Source organism: Aethalodelphis obliquidens, unplaced genomic scaffold (genome assembly GCF_003676395.1).
Source record: "Aethalodelphis obliquidens isolate GAN/ISIS:26980383/991018 unplaced genomic scaffold, ASM367639v1 scaffold7, whole genome shotgun sequence".
In the NCBI taxonomy this organism is placed as follows: Eukaryota; Metazoa; Chordata; class Mammalia; order Artiodactyla; family Delphinidae; genus Aethalodelphis; species Aethalodelphis obliquidens.
This window is the reverse complement of record NW_020837951.1, coordinates 708,553-722,608: the sequence shown is the minus strand read 5'-3', so window position 1 is coordinate 722,608 and position 14,056 is coordinate 708,553. Positions and strand designations below refer to the sequence as shown.

The window sequence follows — 14,056 nt, the reverse complement described above, 5'->3', positions numbered from 1 at the left end:
TCCAACTGCTAAAACTTTTGGTTTCAAAGGAGCATTAAAGCCTCCAAGGAAACACTGCAGTTGCTCGAACTCAGGATCGCTCTTTAGGTCACCGGATCTCGGAACAAGGACGCAGTAGGATCCAGGTAGGCTTCATGGCATTCTGAACTTCCCCAAACCTAACAGTAAGCCCCACCTCCAATGGACTTTCATACAAAGCAGCGCTTCCCAACTGCCCTTTTTTCTCTGTAAAGTACTGTTGCTTTCCCTGGTCTCTGGACATGGCTATTACAGGCTATATTTGCACACCCTTAACTGCGATTCCTCTGCCATTCCTGAATAAACTCATTTTGCTGATAAAATAGCCAGCTATTTTTAAGGTTGATAGGTCCATGGATGAAAACTCCCAGAGCCTCTTACTGTGCAACGGGCCCCCAGTCCTCTCGCTGACCCCGGCCCCGCCAGGCCCCAGCCCCTCCAGGCTCTGGGGCAGGCACCCGGATCAAATCCACCTGGTGGGGGAGGGCGGGGTCGAGATCTGGGGTCTGGGGCGCAGAGGCACCCCGCCGACATGGCGGAGCGGTGGCACACCTGCCCGGTGTCAGCGCCAGCCCGAGAAGGCCCGGCCCATCCCACGGCCCACGGGCCCTGGGGAAGCCGCGCGGGGCCGCAATGACAGGGAAATCCCAGGGGAACCGGCTCGAGCGGAAACCCCACAGGCTGCGCAGCCACACGAGCGAGATGTGCGCAGGAGCGAGCAGGGTGGGCGTGACGTCACCGCGCACGCACGGAGGCGCGCCGTGGGATGTAAGCCCGCACGCAGGAGCAGCGACGGCGGGCGCAGGCGCAATGGGACTCCGAGGGCGCGGCAAAGGCGCATTGGCTCAGAGCGATGGGCGGGGAGTCGACGGCGCCGCGATGGCCGCCTACCGGCGTCGGACCTGCCGGCCTCACTGCCTAGCTCGGAGCCGGGCCTCTTGACGACGCCAGAGGGCGAAGCTCCCCGGCCCGCTGCCGCTGTCATGTATCCGCCGCCGCCGCTGCCGCCGCGTCGGGACTTCATCTCGGTGACGCTGAGCCCCGGCCGGAGCTACGACGGCGGCCAGGGCCTGAGGCGGCGCTCGTTCTGGCGGGTGAGGGGCGGCCTGGGGGCCTCCCCGGGGCGAGCGCACGAACGCGGCTCCCGGGGTCTCGGGCGGCAGGGCCGAGGCGAGGCCGGCGGAGCCTGAGCCAGCACACGCGGGCTGCCGCTCTTTCCCCGCTGTCCCCGTGGCAGCCAGAAACGGTCTCCGCGTGGGTTTGCATTCTCCTCGAACGCGGGCCCGCGCGGTGTGTCGTCTGCAGCAGGATCATCCCAGCCTGCGGCCCCTGCCGAGAGGCAGCTTCCTCCGGCTCAAAAGCAGCAGAGCCCACGCTGGGCTCCGGAATTCCTCGTCGCCCCCACGGAGTGTGTCACAGTGGGAGAGATTTCCAGCTGTGCTGTTGTCAGTAAAAAGTGCCATTGTCTCTCTCTCTCAGAAATGGAAGCAGCTGTCGAGGTTACAGCGGAACGTGGTCCTCTTCCTGCTGGCGTGCCTGATGCTCTGCGGCCTCCTGTCCTACATCAGTGTGGCCGACGAGTGGAAAGGTACCAGCTCCACGATTCCGCTGGGATCCGTGGGGGTTCCTGAGGTCGGACTAAGCGGCAGCAGCGGCTCTCGCAGCTGCAGGAGGCATAGGCTCGACACAGTGGCAGGAAGTCGAAACAGAGAAGCCTAGAGTGTTCCCAAGCCTCGGCTAGGAGGTGGCTGTTAATTTGAGGTTGTGTGACTGTTCCCCAAATGTCTGCTGTGAGGACCGGCATCTCACCCTCTCTGTCTCGCAGTGAGATTCAGGTCCTGAGGCTGAATGCTGAGTCCGAACGCGTCGCGTGGATTCCTCACACGCGCTACCGGGAGCTGGGAAGGGCCGGGCAGGGTGCCAGTGAGGAGGTGCAGGGTCCCTTCCGAATTGCTCTAGGGTGGCTTCTTTGAGGAGGAGGGCTACAGAGCTCCTGTAGGTTTGCTCCAGTAAATGGCCCGTGTGCCACCTTGTGCCCTTCCCGAAACGGAAATCATAAAGGCAGAGCAACGGGGATGTGGGTGGGGATAAGGACAGAAACGGCCAGGTGCTTTGGAAAAGGTTTGATTCCCTTTGGCCGTTCTTGAATTGCTTGAACGGCCCTCTGCGGAGGTCCCGCCGCGTCCTTTTACGCGGAGTCATAGCTGTGTGGGTGCCGTCTCGAGCGCACGTTGAACGTTCTCCAGGCTTCGTGGCGAATTTGAGATAAAGTAGATTGTCTTGTTTAGCCGTGGGCAGCAGGTCGGCAGAAGGGCCGAAGATGAGACCTGCAAATCCACCCGTCTTGCCAGCTCCTCGGAGAGCAGCTGAGAACCCGGAAACCTTGGCGGGGGCGTCACCTCAGGTACTTTGAATAAACTGTACGTGGAGCTGCGGCCCGGGCCCGTGCCGGCAGCACTTCGAGGCAGCGCGTGCTGCTTCCGACGGTCGGAAGGGTTCGGCTTCTTACCATTTGTTTGAGGTTTGAACCTCGCACTCCTTGCTCTGGGCTGGTTGGATGAAGGAGACGGGGCACAGGAAGAGGGCCATTCTGTCCCTGTCTTCTTTGTGCATCTGCTGTGCCGGAGCCTTGGTAGGTGTGAGACCCATCCCTTTTCTCTGGGAGCTACTGGCGGGGGACACGCAGGCGGGCACTCCGCTCTGGACCTGCCCGAGCGTCAGTCGGGGCCTGGGAGAGAGGTTTGGGAGTGTGCAGGTGCGTGGTGCCTGCTGTCCAGAAAAGGGGAAGTAGGGGCGAGGCCTAGCCCTGGGGCGCCTTCCGGGGTGGGGGAGGTGGGGCGGGGGGAGGACGTGGAGACCAGAGGGCAGTCTGGGCAGCCAGAGAGCCAGGGAAAGTCCCCTGCAAAGGGCGGTGGCTCTGGGGGGGATGGCCTTGGAGAACCCAGGGCGCTCTGCACCTGGGGACACCCTGCACTGCGGGTGCGCCGAGGGCCCCCCAGGGAGAGGATCCTGGGACGGGTGCTGGCCTCACACCCCTGCAGGGCTGCCCCGGGGAGACACAGGCAGCCGTTCTCCCCGTGTCTCACTGGAGGGTCTGTGGGTAGAAGAGGGAATTTCTCCTCCGGAGCCACGAGCATTCTTCCTGCCGCTTCTGTGGCTGCTCTCCTGCCTACTGACCTTCACGGTCCTGTGAAAGCAGAGTGCGGCACGTTTCCCCACGTCAGCGTCCACGACCCCGTCTCTGGTGTCTAGGAGGGGCTGGACGTGAGGGGCTGAACACCCATGTCTCCCCTGGCACAAGTCCTGGGGCCGCTCGGACCTCCTCTCGCGCTCAGACGCCAGCCCTCGTCCCCAGGACCTGTTTGAGCAACGACGCATCCTTGTTTCGGCCACACCCGCGCTCTTGACCAGGGGGGCCCAGCTGGGTGGGGTTTGAATCCCTGGAAGGAGAATGCTTTCCGGGATCTGCCAGCAAGGTTTCCACGGACGCTGAAAAGCAGAGACTTTTACATTCACAACTCAGCGTCCTCACATCCTGGAGGAGTTGCCATCATGCGCACTGGTCAGGGCTGGCTGGGAGCCAGGAGGGGCGCTGCCCTCCCCGCAGCGCTCTGTCACTGACCGGCCACCCCTGCCACGCCCTTCCGAGGATGAAGCTGGGGAGGCCGGGCGCGGGCCTGCGACGGTGTCTGCGGCTCCATCCATGGGGCCGTGCTGGCTCTCACCCTGCCAGCCCTGCTACCCTCAGGGTCTGACACCCGGAAACGTCCCTGCCAGCGGCTTAACCCGCTGTCCAGGGTGGCACTTGCCCGTTGGCAGAGCCTCCAGCCGGGTAGTCAGGGCCAGGAGCTGGCGAGTAAGGGGCTCCTCCCAGAGCTGCCCGCCGTATGAAAAATGAAAACAATTTCCTCTGGGAAATTGCAGCTGCTCCGCCAGTCCACAGTGCTCCCTGCACGGGGCCAGGTCAGACGGGGGCAGCGTCCCAGATGGACGATTGAATCATTTCACGAGTGACTCTCGTCTCTGCTTGTGTCTGTCCAGAAGCCTCCAAGGCATTTCCGACGGGGACCACCCAACCTGCAGATCAGAGCCCCCGATGGAGACGCCAAGGACAGGAGGCAGGACGAGGCCCAGAGGAGGGCAGAGGCAGCCGGCGAGGCTCGCTGGGAAGACGACGCGCAGGGGAGCCGCGTCAGGTACAGCAGAGCTGGACTGAATGGGGACGCAGAGGCCGCCAGGCGGTCTCTGTGGTGTTTCTTTTCCTGGAAAAGAGAGAAGCAGCCTGACGCATAGTGCACCTTCTGGTTTCTGTTCCTCGCAGACAGTGTGTGTCCCGTGGGGGGTGGGAGAGCGTGGAGGCCCAGCCTGAGCCCAGCTCGGCTGTGACCTCGACCTTGACCTCGACCGCGGGGCCTCAGCACCTCTGCCCCTGCCCTGAGCTCTCTCTCTACTCCCACTGCAGCTGGAGGGGCACAGGGACCGAACCGGAGCAGGGCCCCCAGCTCCCTCCGAGAAAGGCAGAGGCCGCCCCCAGGCCTTCCCCGCAGGCCCTCAGGATGAGGAACAGTCCAGGTAAGGTCCCGCCTGCGCCCTCTCGGGCCTCCCCTGGGCACTCTGAGGGAGGGGGCGTGCGGACACGCACAAGAGCCTGCCGTCCCAACAAGCGCTGCTCAGCGTTGGACACCCAGGTGCAAGGACGCACGGGTCTCAGCGTCTGGCACCCCTTAGAGCTTTGCAAACGACGTGGGGCTCCTTGGCGGCTGTCGTCCCGTGTCCGGCGCTGCAGCCGCACAGGAACGTGTGTGCGGGAGGCTCGTTTCCTGCCTGTGTCCGGGCAGCCAGGGGCCTTGGGTGCTGCGGTCCTCATGTCGCCCCTTGAGGGGTCAGTCTGTCCTGTTCCCATTCCATGGACAGGAGAACTGAGTCTGGGTCCCCACTGGGACCCTCTGCTCTCGGTGGTGGAGCCCCCAGGGAGGACAAGAGAGCCCGGAGTGGGGACTCGTGGCCATGCACGTGGGGACATGGGGCGACCGTGTGGGGTTAGAAATGGACGGCAGAGCCGTGGGTGTCGACACTGACGGGACATGTGGCGAAGCTGTGGACACACGTGTTCCCCTGCGCGGTAGCCACGTGTGTGCACGTGGTCCCCCCGCGTGTGGCGGGAAGCAGCCTCTGGACGCGCCCCGAGGGCGCCCTGGGGAGTGTCAGGGTGGCCTTGGTGGTTCTGCTCCCCGTTTCGTCCCCGTTGGAAGTGTCCGCAGCTGATCGGGCAGGACGCAGCACCGCCAGACAAGGTATTTTTGTCCGGGTCACCAGCGTCTGTCACGTTTGATGTCCCCAAACCAGACTGCACATCGCAGCCGTAGTGGTCCCGCGGCCTCCGATCCTTTGCTCTGCGAGTGTTCACTGCCCCCCGGAAGGTGGTCCCCGCCGGGCTCTGGTGGAGGCGGATGGGCCCGGGCCAGGCAGCGGGTCTTGCTCAGACCTTCACTGCAGCCCACGGTGCCCCCCGTCTGCCTCCCTCGCCGAGGGGCTGCAGGACAGCTCTGTCCGGGCGCCCACGCCCCGCTTCCCTCCTCGCAGCCTCGCAGAACGAGCGCCAGAAGGCTGTGGTCGCTGCTTTCCGCCACGCGTGGGCCGGATACCGCAAGTTCGCCTGGGGCCACGACGAGCTGAAGCCCGTGTCCAAGTCCTTCAGCGAGTGGTTCGGCCTCGGCCTCACGCTGATCGACGCCCTGGACACCATGTGGATTTTGGGTCTGAAGAAAGGTATCTGCTCATCCCTAGCTTGGGGGGCCGAGCTCTCGTGCGTGACCCTCGGGCCCGAGCGAGCCTGGCCTGGAAGGTGTCCACGCGCCGTGTCCCGCTGGGCTGCGCCTCCCCTTGTCCTGGGCGCCAGGGTGGCCGTGCTGGCCGTGGGCAGTTCCTTTGTCCCCTCACGTCCAGGCGGCCTGGGGATGCTCAGGCCAAGTGTCCCCTGCGCCCCCTGCCCAGAGCTGAGTGAGGCTGTAGGTGGGCTTCCAGGGGCGTTCCCAGCCCGTGTTTCTGTTGCAGTCAGGCGGGGCCCGGTGGTGGGAGGTGACACGTGATCTGACGGAGCCGCCAGCGCCCCGAATCTCTCCCTAATGTCCTCCTGTGCCGCGCAGATGGGGCTAAGTTGGGATGGTGTGTCTCTAGGTGTTTCTAAACTGGCATTTTAAACACCTGCTTTAAGTTTTCTGATGGGGCTGAAGACCGCCTGCCACTCACTCACCCTCGTGGTCCTTTGTAGCGTGGCTGTGATTGTCGCGCACTTGACCTCGTGCTGCATGGCCTTCCCCCAGCTGCACACTGGCTCGATTTTTTTTGCGGGATTGGAAGCCTTCAGGGTACCCTCTTGCACTAGGAAGTGATGTTGAAACCCCGCAGGGGATGCATGTGGCCCCAGAGGGAGCAGTCAGGGAAACGCTTGGACTGTTAATTTGTTCTCGTATCTCTGCTGTTTCATGTGATAGAATTTGAAGAAGCCAGGAAGTGGGTGTCCCAGAAGTTATTATTTCAGAAAAATGTGGACGTCAACCTGTTTGAGAGCACCATCCGTATCCTGGGGGGTCTCCTGAGCGCCTTCCACTTGTCCGGGGATGTCCTCTTTCTGGAAAAGGCCGTGAGTGTCCTGGCACCAGGGCGGCTCACGTCCTGGGGGCCCTGGGGTCTCGAGTGCCGCACAGTCGGTCCTTTGCTCGTGGGATCAGGGCGGGGAGGCGTTGTTCGCAGTCTGCGCTCCCCTCTGCGCGCTTGAGCCTGTTTCCGTGCACGTGCGTGGCAGAAGTGGCCCCGCTGCCCGCAGGCGTGGTCATTCAGAGCTGGTTGAGTCCAGCTCGGTTTCTGCAGCTCTTCAGGGGTGGGGCCACATGAAGCCAGCAAACTCAACTCTCCACTGGATTAGGTGGAAACGGGTGACAGGTTAGTGTCATGCCATGGAGACAGGCCACTCTGGGACAGGGATCATTGACTCGTCACTGTGTTGTGTATCAGGAGGACTTTGGAAATCGGTTAATGCCTGCGTTCCAAACACCCTCTAAGATCCCGTACTCCGACGTAAACATCGGCACTGGAGTTGCCCACCCACCGCGTTGGACCTCTGACAGCACAGTGGCCGAGGTGACAAGCATTCAGCTGGAGTTCCGAGAGCTCTCTCGTCTCACGGGAGTTAAGAAATTTCAGGTACGGAGGGGCTGTGCTTCCAGCTGGAGCGGGTTTGCTGCGGGGCTGTCTCTGCTTCAGTGGGGCAGGTGCAGGTCTGTGTGGTCATTGATCCTGGGGCCAGAGACCAGTGAGTTTTTGGTTTTGTCCCACGTTTTTCCTGGTGAATCCCATTATCGTGATATCAGAGGTGCAGGCATGAAAGGCATTGACTGGAGGGTGAGTCCTCTGCCTGGCCCAACCCCCGTGCAGTCCTGTGTCCTGAGGGTCCTGGCAGTGGACGTCTTGTCGTGTGGCGCTGTGCGTGGCCCCGGGTCCACCTACTGTTGTCCGGGACTCTTCTGAGCCAGCGAGGGCGGCCGGCTCTGTCGTGGCTGCTGCCGTGGGATGTGTGGAGTCACCGGGTTTTGTAGCCAGTTCAGTGCAGATGACACCGTGGTCGTCCCAGCTGTGGCACCTGGACAGTGCCCACGCACATGTCTGTCCTGGGCGGGCGGCTGGAGCGGTGTTGCTGGCATGGCTCCTGCTGTGTGGTGGGACCAGCAGGTGCACGTGGAACGGAGGGCTGACTTGTGGGTTTTGTTCTTGGCTCTCTGTGTGTTATTGCCTCTAGCAGTGTCTGCTCACCGCCTTAGGCAGGGCCCCTCCTGTGGACGATGTCTCTGCTTGTGGGCCTTCCTCTAAGGTTGCCTCTATTCGTTCAGCTTTTTTTCTCTCTCTCCTTTTTCTTTAAAGGATGGCATTTTATTTGTTTTATTTTTTTAATTAATTAATTACTTATTTTTGGTTGCGTTGGGTCTTCGTAGCAGTGCGTGGGCTTCTTATTGTGGTGGCTTCTCCTGTTGCAGAGCATGGGTTCTAGGCATGCAGGCTTCAGTAGTTGTGGCTGCAGGGCTCAGCAGTTGTGGCTTGTGGGCTCTAGAGCACAGACTCAGTAGGTGTGGCACACGGGCTTAGTTGCTCCGCTGCCATGTGGGATTTCCCGGACCAGGGCTCGAACCCGTGTCCCCTGCATTGGCAGGTGGATTCTTTTTTTTTTTTTTTTTTTTTTATTTTGCGGTATGCGGGCCTCTCACTGTTGTGGCCTCTCCCGTTGCGGAGCGCAGGCTCGGCAGCCATGGCTCACGGGCCCAGCCGCTCTGCTTCATGTGGGATCTTCCCGGACCAGGGCACGAACCCGTGTCCCCTGCATCAACCACTGCGCCACCAGGGAAGCCCGGCAGGCGGACTCTCAACCACTGCTCCACCAGGGATGCCTTCCCTTTTGCTTTTAATTGAGATTTAGTTTACATATCGAGAAATCCTGTCTTCTGTGTACATTGCGTGTGCTCACATGTCTGTGACCGTCATCGTTACGTAATTCCAGAACAGTTCCCTCACCCAGGTTGAACCCAGCACTGTTTGCCGACCCCCTTGGCAGCCGCACAGGGCTGGGCTCTGGCATGGGCCCCATTCTGGTCAGTTCGTGTCCCTCGTGCAGTGACTGCAGTCTGGGCGCTGAGTGAGCACGGTGTCCTCAAGTTGCAGGACTGGTCAGAACCCTTCCTTTCCAAGCGCAGACAGGCTTCCTCGTGTGGGCTGACCGCGTGTCTGGACGGTCACCTGCTGAGCTCTGGCCTGTGTCCCACTGGGGATCTTGACAACACGGCTCCTGTCGGGTCCCGTCCTGCACAGACGTCCTCGTGTGTTGTCCAGCCATACTTGTACCTCTTCGTGGGTGTGTGACTGTGTCTCGCTGGAGCAACTTTTCTGACAGTCAGTGGTTCGTCTTCTGAGTTTGCGTGTTGGGCTGCTGTGTATCTTCGTGTATAAGTGCGTCATCAGGTCCCTTGCCCATCGGTGGACTGAAGGGGTCGTGCGCATGTTGTCAGGACGCATACACGTGCTACGGTGGCCACTTGCTCCTAAGATGTCCCCCAAGGGTGGGGGCTGAGAACCGTGGCAAGGGCAGGGTCAGCCCCGTGGTCAGGCCCGTCGGGGCGACAGCATCCGGGGAGCGCAGCCCGCCCTGCTCACTGCACTGCCCTCCTGTGCCCCAGGAGGCCGTGGAGGAGGTGACCAGGCGCGTGCACTCCCTGCGCGGGAAGAAGGACGGGCTGGTGCCCATGTTCATCAACACCAACAGCGGGCTGTTCACCCACCTGGGCGTGTTCACCCTGGGCGCCAGGGCCGACAGCTACTACGAGTACCTGCTGAAGCAGTGGATCCAGGGTGGGAAGAAGGAGACACAGTGAGGCCCGTTTCTCAGCTCTCAGGGTGGTGGGAACTGGCAGCCGCGCCAGCTGGGGCCGGGCCCCTCCGCGGGGTGGGGTTCTCCTCACAGCCTGTGTGCAGAGCCAGGGCCCGGCTGGCCGCTGGGGTCCACGGCTCGTCAGTGCCGGGCAGCCGGGGTCTTCCTCGGGCCTGTGGCCGCCCCTCTGGCGTCCGCTCCCGTGGCAGACGACCGGGGCCACCTGGGCCTCCTCGAGCTTAGTGCCCTGACCCTGAAAATGCACGCTTCCCGGGGAGCAGCCGTAGCTCCTCGTCAAGGTTGGAAAATAGAGATTAACCCTCAAGTCTCAGGCCCAGGGGTGACAGTGACCCAGAATCAGGGGCAGGGGCAGCTCCAGGCCATCACCCACGGGTGAAACAAGGGTGTCACCCACTGGGGAGCCCGCGGGCTGGTTCAGAGAACTGGGGTGAGCGCGTCGGGGCCAGGGGCTCGGCAGAGACTGGTCTCTGGTGGCCCCTTGGGGCTGGTTGGGAGGCATGGGCCCTGGTGAGGGGTGGGGGCAGAAGCCCACGGGGCTGACGCGGGCCTCCACGCGGAGACTGGCGGGGCACCACCCCAGACAGGGCAGCCGCGAGAATGGGGACGGGCGCTCAGGGTCGTGCCCTTTCCCGGAACATGGGCCCCGCTGGTCTGCACAGGCTACTGGAAGACTACCTCAAAGCCGTGGAGGGCATCAGAAAGCACCTGCTGCGCAGGTCTGAACCCGGCCAGCTGACCTTCGTGGGGGAGCTCGCCCACGGCCGCTTCAGCGCCAAGATGGTGAGCCTGGGCTGACGCGGCCGAGTGGGGTCTTGGGGCTCCGCCCTCTGTCCTTGACATCGGATGGCTCTGAGACTCCGGACGTCGGAGGGAACCATGCGATTCTGGCCGCGGAGTGTGAGCCGTCCCGAGTGGACGTGGGCTGCGCAGCCTGGGCTGTCCCGTGACAGGGGGAGCTGAGGTCTGTGTGGTGCCAGGGCCCCTCCCCTGCTCCAAGCCCCGCCTCCCGTGCTCCAGGGGACCCCTGCCCCCAGCCCCCCTTCCCCCGCCCTCCTGCAGCTGGTGTTCCATCGGCCGTTTGGGGCAAGAGGTGAGGGAGACCCGGCTCAGCATGTGCTCCCCGGGAGGTGGTGGTCCTTCTAGCAGCTTCTGCCCTGCGCACGTGGGGCCCTGGTGTGTGGCCTGCAGTTCAGTCCCCTGTTGGAGCCCTGCCGGCACTCAGGCCTGTTGGCTCCTGGGAACACGGGAGGCCTGATAACGCTGGACCTGTGTGGAACCCGTGAGGCCGCAGGTCCATGGTGGTGAGGTGACCCTCTGATTCCAGGACCACCTGGTGTGCTTCCTGCCGGGGACGCTAGCTCTGGGCGCCCACCACGGCCTGCCCGCCGACCACATGGAGCTGGCCCAGGCGCTCATGGACACCTGCTACCAGATGAACCGTCAGATGGAGACGGGGCTGAGCCCCGAAATCGTGCACTTCAACCTGCACCCCCAGAGGTCCCATAAGGACGTGCAGGTCAAGGTGAGCCACGCTGGGGCTGGTGCGGCTCAGGGGCGCCAGGGCAGGGGCGTGGCGAGGCTCATCCTGAGCCCGCATTCCTCCCCAGGCCGCCGACAGACACAACCTGCTGCGGCCCGAGACGGTGGAGAGCCTGTTCTACCTGTACCGCCTCACGGGCCAGCGCAAGTACCAGGACTGGGGCTGGGAGATCCTCCGCAGCTTCAACGCGTACGCGAGGGTGAGGCCGCCCGCCCCTGGGTCTCATCCCCAGCTCCTCGCCGTCGCCTGCCGCTGGACTGGGTGGGGGAGGGCCCAGGGGGCCAGGGCATCCCTCCTCCCTGTCTCGGGGGGCCAGCCTGGGTGGGGCGGGTCCCTGCAGCGGCCCGAGGTGCACAGGGCGTGTCCCTCCTGGGTCGTCTGTGTCTCGGCCGCTGCACCCCAGGACGGGTGCCGTGACCGCCACCACCCCCGCTGTGCTCAGGCCCAGCCGCCCATCGTGCAGCCGGGGCCATGGCTCAGAGAAGGTCTCGCCCTGCACAGGGCCCAGTGCCCAGTGCCCAGCCCAGCAGAGCTGAGACTTGGTCTTTGCCCCGTGGCACGTGAGGTGCTGGGTTGTACACCCCTCGGGTGACCTCCGGGCTTTTGCAAGACCTGTACAGGTTCTGGAGGTCGCACTTTCCATCTGGTCGCTTGCAGGCTGCTGGCATCCCCCAGGGGGTCCCTGGAGGAACCACGGCTGACCTCCGGGGCGGCCAATCCCCTTGTGGGCCTTGGTGTCCTCACCGCCCCAGACCCTGCCCTGGGGGGCCTCTAGCCTGCAGCCCTTGAAAGGGCTGAGCCTGCGTCGTGACGCCGTGGCCTTGGCTCTCGTGCAGGTCCCCTCGGGCGGCTACTCTTCCATCAGCAACGTCCAGGACCCGCGCAATCCCCAGCCCAGGGACAAGATGGAGAGCTTCTTTCTGGGGGAGACGCTCAAGTACCTGTACCTGCTCTTCTCCGACGACCCAGACCTGCTCAGCCTGGACACTTACGTGTTCAACACGGAAGCTCACCCCCTGCCCATCTGGGCCCCCTCCTAGGGCGGGACGGCTCCCGAGTGGGTGCTGCCCGGGGGACTGATGAGTCCTGTCATGGAGCGTGCCTGTGGGCAAGACCCTGGCCCTGACCTTGGCTGTGCGGTGTCCTCCCAGCCGGCTGGAAGTGCTCCAGGCCGGGCTGATGACCGAGGCCAGCGGCAGCTGGGCCAGGACGTTTCGGGGCCTCACAGCTGCTTGGGGTGGCCGCTGGGCTTCTGGTGCTCTGCCACGGGTCTGGGCTCCTTGCCTGGTTCTCGTCGGGACACCGTTAGGAACAAGTAGGAATAAATCAGTGTTGTGATTCAGGGAGGTCCCGTCCACCCGGGGAGTCTCTTCCTTCTTCCTGAGAAAATGATATCGTGACTACATTCCTGAAACCCGAATGCCCTCCTGCTGGCCGTGCAGGGCTTCCTAGGGGTCCTGGGCCACACTGGGTCCCCAGAGCCCATGATGAGATCAGAAACAGGTGCTGCGGGGACAGCCTGGGTAGAGCTCAGCCTCGAGGCCTCACAGCCTGTGAACACGCCCCAACCCGGGGGTCTCAGGGGGCATCCGTGACCTCATGGGGATCTGGGCCCCTGGCTGGCTGTGGTGTTTACACGTTGGACTCAGGGATCCTCCCCTTGCCCTTGCAGGGGCTGGGCGGGGCTGGGCCGGCAAGTTCACTGGCTCCCAGGCCAGCCCTGATGGATGGACTTTTCAGTGGAGATAAAAGTACATTTGTTCTAACTGGCACCTGCTGTGTCTTTGTTTCCGGAATCGCAACTCTGAAACGGGGAGGGGCGGCAGGGGCAGTGTTTGGGTCAGGTCTGACGTGTCCAGAGGTCAGCTGTGCCCCTGCCCCCGGGGGGAGATTTGGGAGCGTCAGCTTCCCAGGGCAGGTGCTGGCCACAGTGGTGCCCAGGGTGAGAATATGCCTGTGACGGTTGCCAGCGCCAGTGAGCATGGCGGGCCCTACCTGCTCTGCCCGCTTCCCTGGTGTGTGGGGTGTCCGCGCCTGGGGCTCCTTCTCAGGGTGCCTGGTCAACCTATTTCATTCCTTCTTTTAAAAAATAAATTTATTTTATTTAATTTTGGCTGCATTGGGTCTTCGTTGCGGTGCGCGGGCTTCTCATTGCGGTGGCTTCTCTTGTTGCGGAGCACGGGTTCTAGGTGCACGGGCTTCAGTAGTTGTGGCTCGTGGGCTCTAGAGCGCAGGCTCAGTAGTTGCTCTGTGGCATGTGAGATCTTCCCGGACCAGGGCTCGAACCCGTGTCCCCTGCATTGGCAGGCGAATTCCTAACCACTGCACCACCACGGAAGCCCTCACTCCTCTTCTTCAGCCGGCTCCATCCATGCCTTAGGACTGACCCCGGGGTAGCTTTCCAGAGAGAAGCCAGGATCCTGGGCCTCGGCTGGCCCTAGCTCCCAGGCCCTGGTGACCCTGCAGGACAGGCCAGCCCCTTCTCTGTGTAAGGAGACTTCGTTCTTACCCCTAGAAGCCTCCACACAGGCGCCGGACCCAGGGTCAGGCAGCGCCTGGCCTGTTGCTGTGGCCCCTCCTCCGCTCGCACCTTGTGTGCTCACCCTCAGGCAGGGCTGCCGCCCTCCACTTGCCCACGGGCCCTGCAGGCTCCGTGCCCGGCAGGTGCCCGGCAGGTGTGCGGGGCCCGTGTCTCAGTCAGCCTCTTGCCCTGCCTCTCACAGCTGTGGCTGCCTGCCTGGCACGACCTCCCCAGCTGGGGGGGCACGTGATGCCCCCTGTCGCTACCCCCGCCCCCCATACCCCAGCGCAGGAGCCTCTTGGGCAGCGGTGGGTGTGGGACTCGGGACAGCAGGGTTCCCACACGGTGGGGCCTGAGTCCGCTGAGTGAGGCAGACTGCCCCCCGGCCCCGCCCAGGCCTGGCCCCAAGCAGGGGGACTTGGGGGCTGCAGGGCTCCCCAGACGGACACTGCAGTGGTTGGGGACGAAGAGGATGAAGAGGACAGCTGAGAAGGGAGGTGGAGAATCACTGGGGTGGCCTCTCGTGGTGGTGTGGATTGGCCAC

General features: G+C 63.4%; 1 protein-coding gene across 3 annotated transcripts; it reads left to right on the top strand.

Annotated features, from left to right (window-relative positions):
- The first annotated feature begins 873 nt into the window (after positions 1-873).
- MAN1B1 (mannosidase alpha class 1B member 1) lies at positions 874-13,099 on the top strand. Of its 3 annotated transcripts, none has more exons than XM_027104220.1 (13): positions 874-1,112; positions 1,498-1,606; positions 2,307-2,422; positions 4,060-4,214; positions 4,481-4,590; positions 5,602-5,787; positions 6,513-6,661; positions 7,081-7,221; positions 9,240-9,430; positions 10,111-10,231; positions 10,776-10,973; positions 11,059-11,180; positions 11,828-13,099. In XM_027104220.1, exons 1-13 carry the CDS (start codon positions 1,002-1,004, stop codon positions 12,069-12,071), a joined length of 1,953 nt encoding a protein of 650 aa, XP_026960021.1. In that variant the 5' UTR covers positions 874-1,001; the 3' UTR covers positions 12,072-13,099. The 3 variants fall into 3 exon arrangements, with proteins under 3 accessions (XP_026960021.1, XP_026960019.1, XP_026960020.1); XM_027104218.1 differs by having other exon boundaries at positions 877-1,112; positions 7,033-7,221; XM_027104219.1 differs by having other exon boundaries at positions 880-1,112; positions 7,033-7,221; positions 11,059-11,190.
- Positions 13,100-14,056: the final 957 nt, after the last annotated feature.